Source organism: Clytia hemisphaerica, unplaced genomic scaffold (genome assembly GCF_902728285.1).
Source record: "Clytia hemisphaerica strain Z4C2 unplaced genomic scaffold, Clytia hemisphaerica genome assembly, whole genome shotgun sequence".
Classification (NCBI taxonomy): Eukaryota; Metazoa; Cnidaria; class Hydrozoa; order Leptothecata; family Clytiidae; genus Clytia; species Clytia hemisphaerica.
The window spans coordinates 1,779,578-1,801,178 of NW_027104594.1; the positions used below are offsets into that span (position 1 = coordinate 1,779,578).

General features: G+C 36.2%; 1 protein-coding gene across 1 annotated transcript; it reads right to left on the minus strand.

The window, feature by feature from the left end:
- Positions 1–977: 977 nt before the first annotated feature.
- Positions 978–4,789, minus strand: LOC136823922 (uncharacterized). Its single transcript, XM_067080078.1, has one exon. The coding sequence runs from the start codon at positions 4,581–4,583 to the stop codon at positions 978–980; it is 3,606 nt and encodes a 1,201-aa protein (XP_066936179.1). The 5' UTR covers positions 4,584–4,789.
- Positions 4,790–21,601: the final 16,812 nt, after the last annotated feature.

A 21,601-nucleotide genomic window follows, 5' to 3' on the forward strand; every position in this document is an offset into this window, starting at 1 on the left:
ACTTTAATTGCATATTTCCAACAGAGTTAAGCTTCAATCCTTAATTACAAAGTTCATTTTATCCAGAATCAAACCTGTACTGATATCATATTAACAGATTTTCGATAACATCAATGCTTTTTATTCCTAGTTTACTCAGTCTATCACAAAAAATTTCCTTTGATCAATTCAATCTGTTCATAAAGAAGCACCTATGACAACATAAGCAAATGTTTCTGAATCGTTGGCTAATTTTCTGATGATTAATTTTTAAGTTAGGTAGAATTTGCTATAGGAGAAAAGGGATACTATATCCTTTTTATTTGAGATATTTTTTTTTACTTCCTGCAATTTTGACCACTCAAAACTAATCATCAGAAAGTTGAGATCATCCACCACCCCAGTTTCCAACCCCCCCTTGTCCCGCCGGGAATTGCCTCTGACGGGTATTCTAAGCTAGCAAAGTCAGCGATAATTTGATTCCATCATGATCGGATAAGTTCACACATTTACGAATAACTTCAATACCATACTCATGCACCAATTCATTATGTGTCCAAATTTGATCAAGCATTTTCCCATCGATATGTGTTGGAAAGTTCGGAACTAAATCATAATCTTGGAAAATGTCAGCCAACAATTGATCATGCTCCATTTCAAAGCCGTCCATGTTGAAGTCTCCTAAAATGATATCAATTGTGTATCTTTCAATAAATTGAGCAAGATTGTAACAGAACACATCACGTTGAATTCTTGAACTTTTATAGAGAACCAAAACACAAAATTCCTTTTCAGTAAATTCAGCTTTTCTAAATTTTACAAGAGAAAAGCACGATGAATGATCATACTCATCAATGTCAATAAAAGAAGGAGAATGACAGACAGTAACACTGTTGAATTTATGCTGTCAATATTATGACTAAGAATATAATAAGGAAGCTTTTCATGAATACTTTGTTTGTCTTCCTCAGAATGCTCATAACTCATCTGTGTCTCTGTCAGACATAACAAATCATTTTCATACAAAAATTGTCCTTTTGAATATCAACTGCATGTCGTTTTAAAGATCTTACATTCAATAGGCAAACATTTAAATTAGAACTGCACCTCATAATATCTGCAACTCTTTCAACTTTGTTCTGACGCAATCGTGTGTATTCTTCACTAACTTTATCACTACAGACAAAAGCACTACGTCGATATTGACCAGTAAAGTACAAACCATTTAAATTTTTCACTCTGCTGATTGCAACATACATTTGACCAGCATTGAACTTTCTTTGCCTTGCAAGGTCAAAACTAACGACTACTGAATCCAAAGTCAATCCTTGAACTTTGTGCACTGTACAAGCATAAGCTAGCTTAAGAGGAAATTGTGTCCGTGAAATGATAGGTGAAGTGTATGGGTTTTTTTTATCAAAGGGAAAATTTACCTCACTCTTTTCAATGGGAACAGTTTCAGTGGCCTTAGCATATTGGTCTTTACTTCGAGCTTTTATTCCAGCCGTCTTATCGTCTAGTTTAACATAAATTAGCTCTGCTTTATTGTTTCTGAATTTTACGTCAGTGACGGTTCCAAGTTGACCATTGATCAACCTATCCTCTATATCAATATTACTAATTAGCATTACTCTTGCCCCTATTTTCAAATCAAATAGAACTGATAAGCCACCTGTATCGTTAAGTGGCAGGTTCTTAACCTTGGTAATTTGAGATTCAGTAAAATCCCTTGGATAAACGTCGATAGCTTCTACATTTATTGTTTCCGAGGGCAGAGTATCTAATCTTTGAATATTGTGTAGATGGACTGAAGCATTTTCTGCAAACAAATGCAATGATTCTATTGGATAATCAGGGTGTTCTCGTGTTATCAGTCTAGATTTAATCATACTTTCATCATTACTATTCAATTCACCTACTCTTACATTGTTCAAGAGATCAATGAAGTCAGAATCATCCTTTTGACGCATAATCTCATCTAATTCAGCTAGTTTGAATAGGTGCCATAATTTGAATGCACCAATAATAGGTCCCTCAGTTGAAAATACTGGACTTTGAAAAATTGGAGGTAATTGAAAGAGGTCTCCACAAACAATGATACTTTTCCCTGCAAATGGTGTGTTGTCATTTACACCAAAAATTTCACATAATCTTGTATGTATGTTCAAAAGCTGTTGCGACGAAATCATAGATATTTCATCAATTATTATCAACTTTACATGATGTAATTTATTTCTAATGGCAGTCCTTTGTTTGTCAGCCATATTTCTGAATTTTCCAACTGGAATACTCAATCCTGTGTGTACTGTGGTGCCAGATATATTGATAGCTGCTATACCAGTTGGGGCCAATTTAATAATACGTGGCTTCTCTAGCTCATCACTTTTATATGCTAGGACTTTTGACAAACAATTGTAAATACATTTAATTAAATGAGATTTTCCTACGCCCGCACCACCTGTCAAAAATATTCTCAATGGTTCTAATGGTCTGGGATTATTGGACTTGGAATTTTGCACATACATTTTCCCCCAATTTAGTACTATATCAAAAATATCTCTTTGCTTAGAATTTAAAGATCTTATATGGGTATTGATTTGGTCATCAGTTTGTAAGCCGTGAACTGTTTGAGTAAATGGTGCAAAATTTTGCTCGATATCATGACTTTCATCATCATTTTCACCGTCTGATGAGTTACTCATTAGGTCTTGCACTTCATCATTTTCTTGTTGAGCAAAGGCATCTTGATTATGCATAAGGTCATTGCGATAGTTTTGAAGTACTAAATCAACAAGATGACCATCAGGTTCAAAAATTAGCTTATTCTCGTTAACAACTACATTGACTTCATCTAAATTGAGCTTCAACACATATGAACCATCAAGTTTCAAATCATTTTCTTCTGATCTAAATGGGTAAAACAACATTAGAATATGGTGGGAAAATTTTTCTGGATGTTTGTTTTTGTTAGGAGTGTAGTACCTCAAAACTTTTGGAACCTTACGAAGCTTAAGTTTCTCCTTACTGTTGATTAATTTAGCTGATTTTGGAAGTGTTTGGGGTTCTTGATGATTCACTGCACTTGTTGCATCATCTAGTACAGTAGGCTGCCAATCATTTTCATCATCTGTATTTTTTCTTGTGTCTAACGTATAGTTTGCACTGAATGTGGCATAACACATAGTATTAAATTGCCCTGTGTTTGGGCGGTCGATATATCTGTTTAACATATTTCGTTTGAAAAGATCATCAGAATCCTCAGGCAATTCCTCAATTTCTTCTTTTGATTTGAAAATTCTGTACCTTTGATCAGGTAAGTTAGTGTTAACGAACGAAATAGCAGGAAAGCATTTTCTAAGCCACAGTTCAGGCATTGTTAAGTAAACTGCTTCTTGGATTGAGCATTCTCTATTAGAGTTGTAAACTTTGGCAATTTTAGACATTTTCTCAAACTGACTGTCATTTGAATCTTTGGCCTGCTTCAATGCTTCTTGCATCGCAGTTGAACACTTATCTTCACTTTTTGAAAAATAGGCACACATGTATGTAACTGCCTTGTATGCATTAAACACTGGTTGGATATCGATGTTGGCCTCCCATGCTAGGAGGCCTTCTGCAAAATAATTGTTGACAAAACAAGAATATGGGTCACGTTTTAGAAACAAATGTTGATCTTTGTCTGGTGAGATTGATAAGTAATATTCATATGTTTCATAATTTAACCCTAAAGAAGACAAAATTGTATCAATAGAGCCAATTTCAATATACTCAGGCTTATCAGGATCTAAAATGTTTCTCTTTTTAGGATGCAAATTTGTATCTATAAATTCTTGAACAGTTTGGATCACATTATTTCTAGCAACCAAAATATCATGTTTTTCAGTTTCAGGTAACCCTTCAGGAAGCGGTTCAGACAAAATAGTACGCTTGCAGAAAAGTTTTCCAAATTTGAATCGGCATTCATTTTTGCGATATTTACTACACGTTCTAGAATGGGAGTGTATTTGATATTTAGTGACTAAATTCCATAACTCAGGACTTCCTTCTCTATCAGGAACATTAGCAGAAATAACACTATCTATGTGTTCAATATACTTTTCTTTTCCGTCTTCAAGTTTTGGGACATCTTTAGCCCAAAGCAAACAATGATCATGTGGGCTACCCCTGAAAGTAAATTCTACTCTGAGAGCATAGTATGTAATTTTTCCAAGTTGGCCGTCCATTATAATCTCTTTGAAAAACAACTCTTTTCTATATTGATATTGACGCACAAGCACAACAGGATTGCTATTAAGTAGGGCACATCTAGATTGGTAATCAAGAAGTTCATGATCAGTATCAGCATCCCCACTTAATTGTCTGATAATGGTAACAAATTCCTCCCACCGTAAATCTGCACAAGAGAGAGTCATAAAGTATGTTGGGACACCAAGTTGTTTAACCATTGCAAGAACATCAGATAACATATGTTGCCAGTATGCAGGGGTTCCTTTTATAGTACTCATAAACTTGTATGCATTATCGGATGCTACGCAATTTTGAATTGTATCATTAAAATTATTTGCTAATAGTCCCGCAGTCAAGTTGGAATTTGAAATTCTCATTGCGATATTGATCTTACTTCTAAGATTAAGCTGTAGTAAAGTTTTGTGAGCAAAAAAAATGTAATCTGAATCCGAAGCAAACTTTTGAGTGTAATTTAAAAGACGCTGATTAAAGTACTTTGTTGGCGACAATTTTATATCTCGCTCTACGTTATAACCAAATTTCCCAGTAGGAAAAAGATGAGGATGAGCTAACTCTTCACATAATTCATCTTGTGTTAAAGAATTTGGGGTTTGACCTTCACCTGGAGCTAAGATCGCATTTTCATCATCCAAAATAATGTTTGGCACTTCTGATACAATAACCGTTTCACATGTTGGCGTCCGATACGCACTGAGTGGATCATCAGAATCAAATTCATTTTCCAATGGCTCTTCGAAAGGCTTGATTAAAGTGACTGCTCTATCATCAACAAATCTGATATCATTATCACAAGAGGAGTTTGATAAAGAATCATTATTTGATAAAACACTTTCAACAAATACATCATTAGTTACTTGGTCAATGATTGACATATCAATATTTATATCATGATACAAAGGGTTATTATTTACTAAAAAATCCAAAGTTTCAAAAATCTTTTGACGTCTAACTTGCTGCGAAATAACAGGGTTTTTGTAGGATATCTTCCTTTTTAATTCTACATTTATGACACCACTACTGTCACTTCCTCTAGGAAGTACTTTGCACACAACTGGTGTTTCAATGGGAACATTGCATATTGCACCTTGCAATTTAGGGAATTCACCTTTACGCATGATCATGATTTTCGAAAATAAAATCCTTTGGGATACTAAAATTCTTTCCAGTTTTCTTAGATCACTCAAATGATCTGGGAGATCAAAAACTTGAAGTTTGTTAGAAACAGATTGACATGGGATTTCACCTTTCACTAGTTTCCTATGACAAGTTGTACATACATAAAAATTACCGTCAAAAGTCGTAACAGGATTAAAATTTTCTATTTCTTCAAAATTGATATTTGAGTATTTTTGTTCATCAAAATGAATTACAGATTTCTTGAACATACTGCGATTACACATAACACATATGTAAGAGGGACCCTCTTGTTTTTTTTGCCTGAAATTATCAACCCTTTTTCCTGAAATAAGTTTTTTGTTGTTAATATAAGCTTTGCGCTTTGCTTCCTTTTCTCGTTCATGTTTTTCTGATCCTTTGTTTGATTTGCGTGAAGATTTTGCAGCTTTGCGCATCTTTTCTTTTTGTTGTTCATGTTTTTCTGATCCTTTATTCGATTCGCGTGAAGATTTTGCAGCTTTACGCATCTTTTCTTTTTGTTGTTCATGTTTTTCTGATCCTTTGTTTGATTCACGTGAAGATTTTGCAGCTTTTCGCATTTTTTCTTTTTGTTGTTCATGTTTTTCTGACCCTTTATTCAATTCGCGTGAAATTTTTGCAGCTTTGCGCTTCTTTTCTTTGTCATGCTCATGTTTTTCACTATCTCTAAGTAGTTCAAACTTTCTTTTACGTGAAGCTTTTTTATGCCAACATATTACCTCTTTTAAAATCACACTTTTGGTATTTTCGTACGCATGAAAATTGGTTTTCAAATAAATGACATTAAACAAATTTGCCCTATACTGAGATCTTATGTATCTTTTTATTTCAGTAATATTTCGAAACTGCAAAAGTACTGACGTACCAATGTCACCGGGAACTTGATGGCCCTTTGCATCTCTGCTATGGGAATCAAAACAAAATATTTTCATTGTAACGTAGCACACCCAAACAATTTCCAGCTATAAACTAAGACTGCACCAGAATGTTGTAATAAAAGTTCCTCATTGACAAAATTTACTGAAATACCTTCATTCTCGAAATATCCTTCAACGATATTGAAATCTAGTGAACAGATACTATTTCCGATTGTAACTTCTTTCTGGAACTCTTCAATTAACGGTGACTGTCTAGTGATGCCAAGATTTTTAAAATTGAGATCCCCTTGATTCAAAACATAATCCAAATCATGAGTCTTCCAAAGTGATAATTTTCTAAGCTGTGCATAGCAAATAGCAAAAAAGCAATTGGACGAACATTGTATACCGGCAGTCTCGCCAAACTTAGAATTTCCTTGATGAAATGAACCTCGAATACTTTTGATCTCTTCCTGTGGACCTGGATTGAGTTCTATATCACCTGACAATAGTAATGTATAGTTAACTTTAAAAGTAATAAGAACTGGCTCTATTAAATTGTACCCTGCATTATTTGGATACTGAACAAACATTCCATTCTTTGAAAAATGCATGAGGTTAAGAGGTGTTTGAATTTCAATTGTTTCGTAAGACTTAGGAATTGCAAAAACTAAAAGTGTAAAAAGTGCTATGAATCTAACGGGTTTCAATAATCGCTCGTTGCTATTAAGGTCGTATCTTCCGGTGTGAATATCTTTTTTCATGAGATATTTTTAATTCGATTTTTAACCATAAAAATTTTCAACTTTTCGTTTTAAAGCGATATATTCAAAATCTACATTAATTTTGCTTTTTAATGGTACCCATAACAATTAATGTTGAAGAAATTTTATAAATTCAAATTGTGGAAATATGTCCTTAATAAAAAAAAAAATCAGTATTTTTGAAGCTGTGGGACTATTTTTGAATTCTACATCTTGAATTTTTGACAATGTCTTGAGCCGAACTCTTTCTATCAGTTTTTGTCAAGGGGGTTTATATTCGATTTTTTTTCTTTGAATTTTTGGCGGTCAAAAGTTGAAAAAGACGATTTCTTAATCATTTCAATAGATAAAAGCCTTTATATCTTTAAGTATAGGTATGAAACCATATCCTCCTGAACAAACTTCGTTTATTTCTTATAATTTCAATGGAATGAAATAGAAAATTTCGTCGAAGTTTTGAAATTAATCCCGCTATAACAATTTTAAGGTAACTTACTAGTAGATCGTTGCTTGTAGAGATTTTACTGACCTAATTTCCAGAATATTTTTTACGCAATAAGCAAACAAATAGCCCATAATACAATAAAGAAATGTATAGATTCAATTAACTCCGATAGCTAAAATACATTAAATGGCTTTATCACCTCAATAGATAAAAGATCCAATGGCCCTTTTACAATTTGTTTTCTTGTTAATAAGCAAACAAATGGTCCACAATACAATAAAGAAATGTTTTTATCCAATTGTTAAATGGTTTCATTATCTCAATAGAGATCCCATGGCCCTTTTAGAATTTACTCTTTTGTTTCTAGCCTCCAGCTGTATTTCGAGCGGGAAAAATTTTTGGCGGGGAAAAGATCCCTTTCCCCTTTTGTCGATAGGTTAGAAAATCCTTTATATCAACAAATCAATAGAATCAAAAGCTATTATGAGACTTGTTTGTTTTTCCTTTATTAGACTCCTAATCAATAGGTCTTTTACAAATTAGAAGATTTGATAAACTCAAGACCGGCCTTAAACAATAGCATCACTATGGAAACGAAAATTATGAAATCAATCTCAAAATTATTTTGAAATAGGGAAATAAGACCTTAATTTCAACGAGCGAGAAAAAGCATTGTTAGAAAATTTGGAGCCGATAAAAATGGACTTTGAAATTGACTTCACATTTCTCTGAGCTGTGTAGGCAAAGCCTCCAATCAACGCACGGTATGATTCAATGGATATCATTTCAGAACTAAAAGACTATATGTAAATCTCTGAGTCTCAAATATTTTCTAATGTATCTACAGTAAATAAGATATTTGTAAGAGCTGACAATGCAGCTTGGTATTGTAATCACTGACAATGCAAGTGAGTTTCTTTAAAGCTGGTCGATACGTACACAGCTGATGCCTCAACAGAATTCAGTGGCCCGTAGTGCGTGAATCTGAAGGGAAAAAAGGCCTCAATCAGATTTAGTGGCCCGTAGTGCATAAATCCGAAGGGCAAAAAAAAAAGTAAAATAAAAAAAAATGCCACGATCAAATTCAAATTCAATTCAAATCAAGTGCAGTTGAATGAATCTGAATATGAAGGGGCAAAAACAGGCTTTAGACAGATCCACTAGACAAATAATACCGTAAACGGTCATAACTTGCAACACGGACTTAACTTGCAACAGCTTTGTTTATTTACGTTTTCTCCACGTTGATTGCTTCGTTTTCTTTCATTTTTTCAGGGAATGTTCGAAATGGTAAACTACACGTTAATCAAGCAAAACAAGCCCGATTGAATAATTTGTTGCGAAGATGAAGATGAAAAAGTGAAAATAATTAGGTCACTCCAATAAACCCCCACGCATGGGCGATTGACGTCCTCTTACGATGCGATTTCTAGAAAGTTCGAAAGAAGAAAGACGAGGCCTTGCTAGGTTGAAATCCGCAGCTCGTACAGTTTTTCGTTCTTCCGTATTCTTCGATTGAAGTTGCTAGATTACATTTCACAACGAAGAGACGTTTCGATGCATAAATTGGATAATTACCAATGCTTACATGTTAAATCAATCAACCATGTAACTGAAGGATCTCAGCTGAAGTTCTGCTTCCTAATGTCCCATTCGAAAACTAATCATGTTAATAACAAGACTGGTGTCATAAAAGTGCCTCAAAAGAAATCAATAAAATCATTCGTCGTTAAACTGTAATCATCAATTTTACGATCAGGGGGTCAAGGATTGTTCAAGTGCGTTTCTTTTATAAGAAAAATTTAATTGAAATAAGTTCTACAATTCGTTGGATTTACGGAAGAAGAATGACCATCAAAAGACAGGACGGAAGAAAAAGCAACCCTTCAGGAATGAGGAGCAGAGCCAATTTTGTAAGAGTATAAGAAATGCAAGTAAGAGCTTCGGAAAAGAACAACACACCCTGTACACGCTAATTTTGAATTTTTCTTAAGAACTTTTTTAATCAAAAGTGATTATTTTTCCTACAAACCTGTTCCGAATTTAGTTAAGATACAGGGGTGTATTTGTAACACTGGATATGGACGTTTCGTCGATCGATATAGATTGTGAGACAGGGGTGTGTGCAAAGTCAACGTCAAATGAGCGTTATGAGTATTCTGATGAAGATGAGATGAGTATTCTGATGAATATTCCGGTATCTCGTCAATGGGAACCAGAGAAGGAGTAGTGTATTAGACAATCATTTCTCAGTCTAAGAGGTGTCACTCTTTGCGAACGCAGAACTCCGGGCAGACAGTGACGGGATACATGGTAAAAAGTAAATATCCGTTTTCTTCTCGAATTTTTACAAATCTCCTATATATAAATACGGTAAATCATGTCATGCCGAAACACCTGTCTCAAAGCCCCGGTGGAATTTTTTCCCACAACAGGGCCAATAATTTCTATTAAAATCTCTATGGGGATAGGAATTATATTGTTCCAAGCTTTAAAATACACAATGAAGATGGTTTTGGAGTGCAATTTTTTACATTGGATGGATTTCGAATGGGGATGAAATCAACGGGGACGAACTTTTTTGTATCTATTCAACGATTCAATGCAAAAATTAGATTCTGTAATTATATAATACATAAGATCGAAAACACTCTCTCTCTCCTCTCTCACCCCGGAAGTAAAGTTCAATAGCAAAACGATGAATGAGTTTGGCATACTATGATGAGGATCGGGGATTCCAACGGTAGAAGACGAAAGACTTAAAACAAATAATATATTAAACCGTTATTTAAACGTATAAGCTTTCTCGAGCCTATAATATTCCTCGAATGTCTTCATTTTGTGTTTTATCACCACCAAAACAATGTGTCAAACTTAAAATTTGAAAGAGCAAGGTTTTTTTTTTTTGTGGAAACACGCAAATAGTGATACCCAATAATATTCGCTAAAGATTCTTCCCGAGAAAAATTTTACGTTTTTAGTGTTCTATCCCTATGAAAGTATATATTATATATGATTGAATCTCTCCGGTCAAAAACATCTAGTACTATACTTCGATAAAACTTTCCATTTTATTAAGGGAAGACTTCTTCTCCTTACAAATTTGGCGAATTCGGCAACATTTTTCACTCAAAAATTTTCATGGAAATCCACCTATACGCTATTTCCAAATTTTGAGTCCCATAAAATGGTAAATTACAATAAGTTACGGATGATGGTCCTTGATTTGTTACCGTAACCTGCCGTCGTAATCCCAACTTTTAATTCAATATTTTATTTCGTTTTCATCTCAGCATACTTTAATTGGATTGATTTTCGTAAGCTGTACTTTTGCGAGGCAAAAGGTTCGTTTTTTTGAATTTATATTCACTAATCGGCGATTGCAAAATAAAAGTTTTGCGAATATTGAATTTCGCAACTCAGTTTTCTCTCGCAATTTAGCAAGATTTTATTTTCGTGAATGAAAGGCAAACATTTGCAAAAAAGCGAAAAGATAAATTCGCGAAAATTAATCCAATTAAAGTAGACATTATTTTGCTTTAATTGAGATGGGGGTGTAGAATTATCATTCAACTCGTCGAAGGTACGAAATCCCAGATCTTCGTTACACTGAGCTTCTCCGCTTAGTAATGCCCCCCGTCTTTCTATCGATGTTTTTGCAAATGTTCCCTTATCGTCATAAAAAAGCCGAACCAATTATGAATTTGCATGTGTGAGAAGTAATAGTAATTCACAAATTGATCCGTCTTTTGTCTACAACAACGCACTCCATCGTTGTGCCATTTTTTAATTATGCTATTAAAATTTGTTGAAATCAAATTTTTTTCATGTGATAGAGTTGGCGCGTGTTCAGTATGTTGTTGTTATGAAATTAGCACCGTTGCAAGTTGTGGACTTTGAAGACATTTTTTTGGTCATCTTTGGATTAACGACGTTTTCGATTGAAGTTTCTGTTTGGATCAATGTATGGTAATCTAAAAAGGAATAAGGTAGAAGCTTATTTTGTGAAAGTTTCATTGCTATAACTTTTCTAGGTTAAAAGATATAGCATCGTTTAGTCAAAAAACGCTGTTTTTCGTTGCAAGTTATGGCCGTTTACGGTATTGTTTGTGGAGCTGTAAAAGCAAATATAAAAGTTAGTACTTATACTTACTATCTTTCTTCAAATTAAAACGTTTTTTTAGATTAGGTTGATTTCACGTGAAGCACAGAACTGTGGACACGACTTGACTGCAGATTTTATCGCTGGTTTTGAGCTACCATATTTGATTTTTGATTCGCTGCTTTGTTTTAAAACTAGCCGTATTGTATAAGGGTTGCGAAGCGATCCAGACTCCACCTCAGTTCGCAAGTTGCTAGCAAAACAAGAGACACTCTAAAAATCCCTCTAATAAAGCCGCCATGGAGACAGGGTCGTAAGATAAGAGCCTTAATGCCCCAAACACACCACATAACCACGGAGGCACAACACCACCCGCCGCCGCCCGCATCGCATCGCTCTTTTTTTCCTTCTAGGTATTCTAGTGTAAATGGTGCCTTAATAAAATCGAACGATATTAGTCGAACGATCGAACATTTTTATTCGAATCACGAATCGTCTGTCGAAATCATCAAAACATAAAAACAAAACAAAAACAAAAATGTACAAAGATGGCTTGTTGGTTCTTGGGCAGTTTTGATTTCTTTCTTGACAAATTCGATTACCTCCGTACTTCTTTATCATAGAATATCCCCCGGGGGGGGGGTACTACCCTTGTCGACCGACGGGGGTGCTCCGCTGAGGTTCGAAAAATGGACCCTACGTGGGACTCGAAATTTGCGAAAAAAGTGACCCTGAATGGGACTGAAATCCCAAAATTTTCTACTTTTTCCCCAAATTTTCCAAAAAAAGGCACCCTACGAGGGACTGATTTTTCTATTTTGGTGTTTTTGCGATCCTACCTGGGACTCGTGGAGGTTGAAAAAGGTACCCTGACCAGCGGAGCATCCCCGTAACCCATTTTGCCCTAGTACCCCCCCCCCCCGGGGAATATCCACTTGGTTTTGCAAGGTAAGTTTCGTTCATTAAAAGAGCACTCCTCCCGCCCGCCCGCACGACTTGCAAAAACCTCTCATTAATTGACCCTATTTGATACTTGCTGTTAAAAGTCAAGGGATGATGAAGATCCATTCTGTCACCGTTCAAACTAATTTGTTTCCATTTAACAGCAAAATAAACATTTAAAACCGAAGAACCACTGCTTAGATTGCTTAGATGCGTGCCGCCCGCGTGGCAATTTGATCAACTTCAGATTCTAAGTCCGTGTTTCGGCTTCCGGTAATTTTGTTGCTGTACACTGCTAGGGTACACCATTTTAAAACAGCATTTTTCGCAGTCCTAGCTACCAAACTGAGAAAGTTTTCGTGGCTTCAAGCCAAACCATTCAAGGTCATTTTGATAAAATCATCGGTTTGAAGATGTGATTTATATAGCAAATTTTATAGCAAATTTTCACTTGGGATAGAAGTTAAAGGTACGTGCACAATATAGCAAAACTGCTTCGCTCATAAATTCGCTTCGCAAAAAACTACCCGGATGTGATAGCGAGCTTTGATTTGTTAAGCTTTTCCCAATGTTTTGATCACGTGATCATATTTTGATCACGGACACAGTACGCCCGAATAAAACGCCCATACGCCATTATTTCGCCCCAAAAAATATCTCGCCACATACATACATACACGGACGACTAACGTAATACTTTCGCTAGGCGAAATTAATAAACACATGTTCATTCATATTTTCACATGCCGAAATTTCACATTCAGACATTTCCTCAAAATAAATACCATATTTACTACAAAAGTAAACGCGACAGAAATTTCACATTCAGACGTTTTCTGACCTTTCTCGAACGGATTTCTACAGATTTAAGAAAACCGAAATCCCAGTTTTTCATGCAGTGGTGGGAAAGTTGAGGTTTATATGGTGTTTTTATAGTGGGCTAAGCGAATCTAAGCAGTTTTTGCCCCATTTCATTAACATGACTGGATTCTCGAGTATATCACGCATTAGCTTTGATAAGTTAGTCTTTATTTGTGCAGTCAACTCTCTCTAATTCGAACCTTTAATATTTAAATCTTTCTGTAATTCGAATTCGCAGAAAATATTTGATCGAATTAGAGAGTCAACTGTATCTTCATTATTATATTTCATAGATGTGTCGTGTCGAAACGTCAAAGAAAACAACCCATTTGTACCATCAGGCTTTTACGATATTTATTTACAATTTAATCGGAGAAAAGTTTACTGTGACATGGCTACAGACAGACGGAGGTAAACAATTTCATCTTTTTCAAAGATTCAGTAGAAACATTTCTGATTTAGCTAAATTTAGGATTGAACTTCTACTCTGACTCGCAAAAGGCTCAAGCATCTTCATGTCACGGAACATTCCCCATATAACAATCATTGTTTTCTTGAATGAATCAATTGGCTGGAAAACAATTACCTTACCAATCGTTGTCTTGCCCAACTGTCCTTGGGTAATTCAGGTTTGGGACAATTAATTGTCTTTGAATCGATATACGAGACCGATCCCAAGACAAAACAAGCTATAAAAGTGATGCTTCGAGTGTTTTAAAGAATTTTTCAAGCTATTGGATTTTTTTTGAGAAAATCTTTAGTATTCAAAGTGTCATTTGACAACCTGTTTAATTTACTTTCAGGTGGTTGGATGATGATCACAAACTACACGGCTACAGACGGACAAAGTTTTTCATCAATCAAGTATCATAACATTGAAGGCTTCCATCTCCTTCCACAAGGTAATTTTGTCTTGGAATCCGATTACAGAATCGATTAACAATCGGGCACCCATCAAAGAAATTCGGTTGGTCGTACAGTCCTCAGTTGGCCGTACAGTCAGTGTTGTCATCTCGACATCTCACAAATCTGGGAAATGGATCAATGATTGGATGACTGGTAAGATGGATGCGAAAGTGTGTGGTATATCTGATGTGGTAGGTTCGATCAGAACTCTACCAGATGATAACAGCCAAATATCACAAAATGCTGATTGTATTGGTTGGTATTTTTTAAGGGTACAGCCAAAATCATCTTGTTGAACAATGGAGCGGAATGTAATGATAACAGCGGAACGGTTTCCCCTGTAACTTGGAAATATTGGGTTCGATCTTGAATAATTAACGCATGCGCAATATGCCAATAGTAATCGGGAAGTTGCCACAAAGAATATAATATAGTGCTGAAATTTGGCACTGAGTTGGGGGGGGTATTGGAAACACATAATAAAACCTTGCACCTCTGGTTCCTTGGCATCATGAGTTATGACGTCATTATCAATGATGGCTCCTACAAAATTAGTCAAAATTCAAGTTTAACATATCAATCAATCGCAAAAAACTGAGCAAATTTTTTGTTTACGAGAAAGTGTCAAAATTCTCAAAATTTGTAGTATGTCTAAAGTTAATCAAAAAATAGACATTTTTCTCTTTGGCATTATGTGTGCTGAATCTCAATGTTGGTCAAAAAAGTGCGGGAAATTTTTTTGGAGGAGCAAAATTCCGGGGATGAAAATCCGGGGGAAAAATCATTTTGCCAATTTTCCTGTTACCTTTGTTCTATCAGATGCTGAAACACTGTACAGAATTTCAGATTTTGTCAGGAGATACAGAATTGTTGAAAAGATGCTCCAGACAGAGGGAAAAAGTGGCGATGCCATCTACAGAAAAGAAAGGAACTAAAGTACGACGTATTTATAGGTCTCGCACTCTTTTATTAACAATATAGAAGTGCCTATCACATTAAAAGATAGAACCACACCACGCAGAACCACAGTACCGCAGACAGCTGGTTCGCAGATTTTATGGCCATTTATTGATTCATTTTTTCGTAAAAATAAAAGAAAGTTTCGGAAAATTTCGTCAAGGGGGGGGGGGACTCAGAAAATTTCATAGGTTTAACAATGTACTAACGCACTTTGTAATAAACGCCCCACTTTGTAATACCTAACGCACTTTGTAATACCTAACGTACTTTGTAAGAACGCCACACCTTGCAATACCTGACGCACATTGTAATACAACTTGACGCACTTTGTAATAAAAACTGCCGCACTTTGTAATGATTGACCTGCAGCACTTTGTAATTAAGTTTTTATTACAAAGTGTGGTTGGTCGATTTTTACAAAGTGCGTCAGTTTGTCATGTCATGTCATGGCGTTGAACCATCCTACTTTTGCATCCTAAGCAAATTTTCTACCAGTACCACCAGAGTAATATGTAGGTACAATTTTTCTTACAAGAAGTTTGAAACTTGACGGGTTAAGGAAGTCGTCAGAAAGTATCTACTAGGGGGCGGTTGAGAATTCTAGGTAGGGGGTGTCAAAAAGAATTTCATGTCTTTATGGACATGCCTATATTGGAGGAGGGGTGCCAAAAGTATATTTGGGGGGTTGAATTTTTTTGAGGATATCAAAAGTAGTGTGAATTTATTTTGGATTGTTTTAAAATATTCTCCACTCCACACCTAGTAGATACTTTCTGACCACACCCTAATACTAATCTATGTCCAAAGTGATTATTAAGAAATAAAGAACTAACTTAGAATTGACACACAGTGTTTCATGCTGGCAAGGCAGGTGTAAATTGTAGATTTTATTTCAATATAGCAATAGCGTTCAGTTTGAGGTCGTTGTTGTTATTTTCTGCCCGCGCAGTATGATTATTCGCCCGATAGTGGCATTTGGGCCCGGCGGGAAGCGGAGGGCGCAAATGGCACTAGAGGGCTAATAATCAAAGTGGGGGGCGTACGGTATTTCGGTATTGCGGAAATCGACCCTTTTTTCTTCGGAATTTCGGAAATCGGGCAAAATTCCTTCGGTATTTCGGAATTCTGAAATTGTTTCGGTATCGGAAATCCGTGAATTTTTGCTTCGAAATTTCGGTATTATAAAGTTTTTATCCCCCTTTTTCGGAATTCATACTTGAAAAATCAAATTTGATGAAAGATTAGTTAAATCGAGGGAAAATACCCCAAAAAATCGGTATCGGAATTGCAACTATTTTTTTACGGAATTTCGGAAATTTTGGCAAAATTATTCGGTATTTCGGAACTCACAAACCCCGTACGCCCCCCTATCAAACTGCAAGGCAAAAACCGGCAAAATAACGTCGAAGGTTCAAAGGACGACTTTCGAACTTTTGCTCGCCGTCCCGCCACTCAAACAGAAACTCCACTCAAACACCATGGTAGCCCCAAAATTAATGCAGCTTAGTCATATTTCCCGCCCTTACGAAATCTACGGAACCGAAATAATTAAGTCGTACGTTGATTTGTTGATGCACCGACTTTCAATCTCTATCATTTTCAATTTCGCTGAATAATGGTCATTTTAAAGCTTCTGACTTTTTTTGCCACTTTATTTTATTTCCAAATATTTCTGCTATTTTAACTTTCTCCAGTCAGTCAGTCAGTTAGACCACAATCACATCAATTTTAAAATGGAATAGGCTGTTCTTCAGGTTCGTATTCATTTGTTTAAATGGTTGTAAAAATCCAGGTTTTGTTTCATATTTGATAAAGTCAAATTTTTTTAACGCATGAAAACCATCAAGCAAGACACGTAGCAAGACCACCATCATCATCTTTTATTTATTTTCTTATAATCCAAAAAGAAATATTTACAGAACAACAAAAGCCTTTTAATAATTTTATGCCATTAAAAAATTCCACCAAGACAGAGTACACATGCATTGCATGTCAAACTTTCAAAACATGCAAACCTGAAAGCAGTAATTATGACGCCACACACATTCAGCGGGTTCAGATGATCAATGTTTTGATTTGATCGTTTGACGGTTCTATTCCTAGGAGAATAATTTACCATCAGCCGAATAAGGATTATTTTTGTACCTTGCAGGTGATTTTTCAGCTTGAGTTTATGTCTAATGTTATGGTTTTTGGACGACCCTGCCTATGCCCCGGACAGTCCGGGGTAAATGTCTAGGGTCTGAAAAAAATAACTTTTTCCCCAGACCTACGTCCGGGGCTCCAACTTTTGCGCCATAAATTTACCCCGGACGTATATCGCCGAGCACACTTTAAACCCCCGGACATTTTATCCAGGTCTAAAACTCACCCCCTCACGCCCAAATTCCGAGATTATGTATGTGTGTTTTTCAGCGACGGAGACGGTAAGGTTCTAATTTGACTAGATCCTGACCAGCTGAGGATGACGGTAAATCAGCACTTTTACCGTCCTCGATATTGCGGGGCAGAACTCTGTCTGATCAGGATCCATTTTTCAGCTTTCGGTTAGATTTTAGAATTTGATTGCTGAACAAACCACGCTTGAGATTGAAGATTCAAATACAGGCCTCACACACGAAACGCCAAAATCAGGACATTACAAGATCTTTTGGAAGATGGCGTTTGTCCACGGAAGAATATTTCAATGAATTAGAAAAAAGCCCGCGCGGTCAGCGATTCTATAAAAAGCGACCGCGCGGGCTGTCTGGGGCGTCCGGGGTAGTCTCTCAAAAACAAATAATACGGACCCCGGGCACGTATCAAAAAAACCCCGGACTGTCCGGGGCATAGGCAGGGTCGTGTTTTTGGAAGTGCTTGTTCTAAGAGATGAGCTAATTTGATTATTTCTAGTTTTCAAAAGAAGCAAATTTAATCTTTCCTCTACAGCGACCGTAGTGCAGTGGTAGAGCATCCGGCTACGGTTCGTGAGGTTGTGGGTTCAACCCCCAGCCGGGTCATACCAAAGATTTCCAAAATGGTACTTGCTCAGCAATTAAGAGAAGGATCAAGGGTAAGTGGAGCAATCCAGGGAGAAAGAGTGGCGCCCTCCCCTACCTTCAGGTAGATAGCTATCGAAAGAGGAGCCTTCGGGTCGCCTCCGATTGCAGTCGCAGACTTACTTACAAGATTAAACTTTAATATAATGCCAATTATGCATGTATATAAGTTTTATGTTAATACTTTCTTTTTGCATATGTTTTGCATACTTTCTAAGGGAATTTCACCACGGCAATTGGCCAAGGCTCGAAATAACCATTTCAAGTGGGTTGTGCAAAATGTTTGATCAGATTTGCTTTAGCTTGAAAATTATGATTTTTGGGTCGGACATGAAGCCAATTATAGGTCGGACAATGTCCGATGTCCAACCGTTATTTCGAGCCCTGTTTGCCCACCATAATTTTTGTATACAGTTCAATATGGCGGATAGAAAGGCAAAAAGGTCCATGGCTCGCACCCCCCCCCCCGCCTGAGCGGGGGGGGGCTACATCTAAAATTTGCCATATAAGAGGTGGGAGCTGCTTGTTTTTCCCAACAGGTGGGGGGAGCTCTATCTTGGGGGGGACCTGTATTAGTTTATGTAATTCTGGGGGCAAAATAACACTATTTTTCTTTACTGTTGGTTTTTAATTTCTCTAAACCTTTATGTTTTCATGCAAAGTGTGATCTGATCCTTAAAATGCAAAAATGAAGACATTCTATTGCATTCTCTAAAAGTGCACACACATTTAAATAGAGCTTTGTGAATGCCATAAAATTTTTCCCCTATACTGGGACCTAAAATTTTATCAGACTGGGGGGACCTAAATTTGGCAGGGGGACCTAGAACCCTAGTCGGAGGCATGAGGTCTATCAAACAGAATAAAACAAAAATTTCAATTGAATCAAACAAACGCAATCGAACACAATCGAAAAATTGTGATTCAATTGTCAAACGCAAACAAATATCAATCAAATCTGAAATTCTTGGTAAAATTCGATTGACAGATCTGATTCAATTGATATTTGATTGATGTTCGATTGCGTTCGATTGATGTTCAATTGGATTCGATTGACATTTATCTTTAATTCCCTTTAGTTTTGAGTGCATTTTTTTTCCAAGCCTCTAATCCTAACGCCTTTAATTTTCGCAAACCTCTTAAAATCTCTGTGTCATGCACCCAATAATTTTTGGCCGCCTTTGACTTTATTTACGCTCAAGCTTATTTCAAAAAAGAGAAGCAGCTTTTTTTTGCAGGGTAACGTGACGGTTGTGGGTCACTGTTTATTGTCTTCCTGCAATTCATCTTGCTTAACATAACCTCTCTATAAGTAAGCAAATGTTGAACGAAAACCAAAACACAGCCAATCGAACGTATTCGAAATAGGCAAATCAAACGTATTAGTCGAATCAATCGAATACAGGCACTAATTGAACGCAATCGAATCAATCAAGAAAATGCGGTAATATTCGATTGGCATTCCATTGTGTTTGGCAATTGAATTTCAATCATTCGATTGCGTTCGATTTCGTTAAATTGATTCGGCGTTCGTATTGTTCAATTGACAATTTGGCATTCGATTCGTTCAATTGACATCGTCTGGAGCAATTTGTTATTCAACCGTCTATTCCCCTAAAAACGTCCAGCGTTAAATAAATTTGTGCAGCTAAAATGATAACGTCACAATATTGAATTGATTTTTCTTTTTAAAAAGCACAGCTGTTACCTAGGGACAAAATAATTCATTCAGTTTTGTGTACTGTCAACAGTTCTACTTGGGACGATTGGTCGAAACATGGGACTGTTGATGTCTGGCCTGTATTTTCACTTACTGTTAAATCTCTTTGACAACAAATTTGTTTTGATAACTCCACCAAGTTTATCAATCATAATTTCTGTCATAACATGTCACGATAACTTTCACTGATTTTCACATGACTTTCACTGAGGCCCTTTTTAACTTTTTGTTTTTATTCAAAATGACCGGACGCTGATTGGCAGTATAGACCTAACTCTTCATTCAAAAATTGCGCAAAGGCGGGACAAAAATCAGTATTTTTTAATTTGGAAAAAAAGCCACATAGAAGACCTTTCAAATTCATTATGTGAATAGAGCAGTAAAAAAAATACAACTTTTCTATTTTCTCTTTTTTTTGCGAAAGTTCTAGGAATGAAAATAAAGGGATAATGATCATTGAATACTATCCACTGATGATCCGCGGCACTATCATAAAGCTAGAAACGCTTCGCGTACTCTTCGCTTGAGAAAATGATTGACGGATTGAAGTTTTTTTCCACCCGCGCGGGAGCTTGCAGGCGTTCTGCGAGCGTTCTCGGCTCAATTCTTGGACCGCACTAAAAGTGGTAGACTGACCTGTGATAGATCATTTTGATGGAAGTTTTTGGAATGTTTACAAGGCTCTTGACAGAAAATCGTTTGTTTTATTGTCAATGATGACAGTGCAGTTATTAATTTTGCTAGATCTGAGAAATTGATGTTTGTAAGTGCACTTAATAGTTTTGATTCCCATATTGAAGAATCATATTCTGGTTTTCATGTTATTAGATGCTGTTTTAGAGCTTTAGAGCTAGCCTGATTGGAGAATTAGAGAACGCCCGCCGCCTATAACCGCCTATCGCCCGATGGGATGGCAATATGTCAAATTGTCGAACAAGTGGGTGTCGAACAACTATACAGTCGAACAAGTGGATGTCAAACAAATAAATGTCAAACAACTGGTCTGTCGAACAACTAAGCGATCAGTTGTTTGACAATGCATCAGTTCAACATTTTTTAAAGTTTTGTCGAACAAATGTACCGTCGAACAAGTATACTGTCGAACAAGTGGGATTTCCTCGATGGGATTAACAAATAGCGAGTATGTAACTTGCTGCACGAGTGACGTCAAACGCTCCATCGTTTTTCCACTAATATGGTCTTCTTCGTTCCAGACATTCACATAATATGTTCCACTACAGATTTCTTTCCTATTTCTATTTAAAAGCCTACTCTTTGCAAAAGAAAAATTGTGTATTTTTTAATACGCCGTTCATTATTTTATTTATTTTATTTTAGGTTCGCTATGGTGGCCGAATTGCCGTCCCATGTTTTGTTAGATTGTCCCAAGCTAGAGCAGTTGACGGTACTGGCTGAGAGAAATAATGTGCTGGAGTAATTTGTTTTTCAATAGGCTGTCACGTTTCTCCTGAATGAATACCATGACATCTGGCTGGTGTAACCAGTTGGGTGTTTGAGATAAAAACAACAATTATTGCTCTTTTTGGCAACTATTGCCAAAAATGGCAATTTTTTTAACGATTAAATGTCAAGTCAGCAGAAATGTGCTGTCCTTATAAAGGCA

What these genes read in the sequence shown, in the direction of transcription:
- LOC136823922 (XM_067080078.1), bottom strand. Translation starts at nt 4,583, where the DNA reads ATGAGAATTTCAAATTCCAACTTGACTGCGGGACTATTAGCAAATAAT.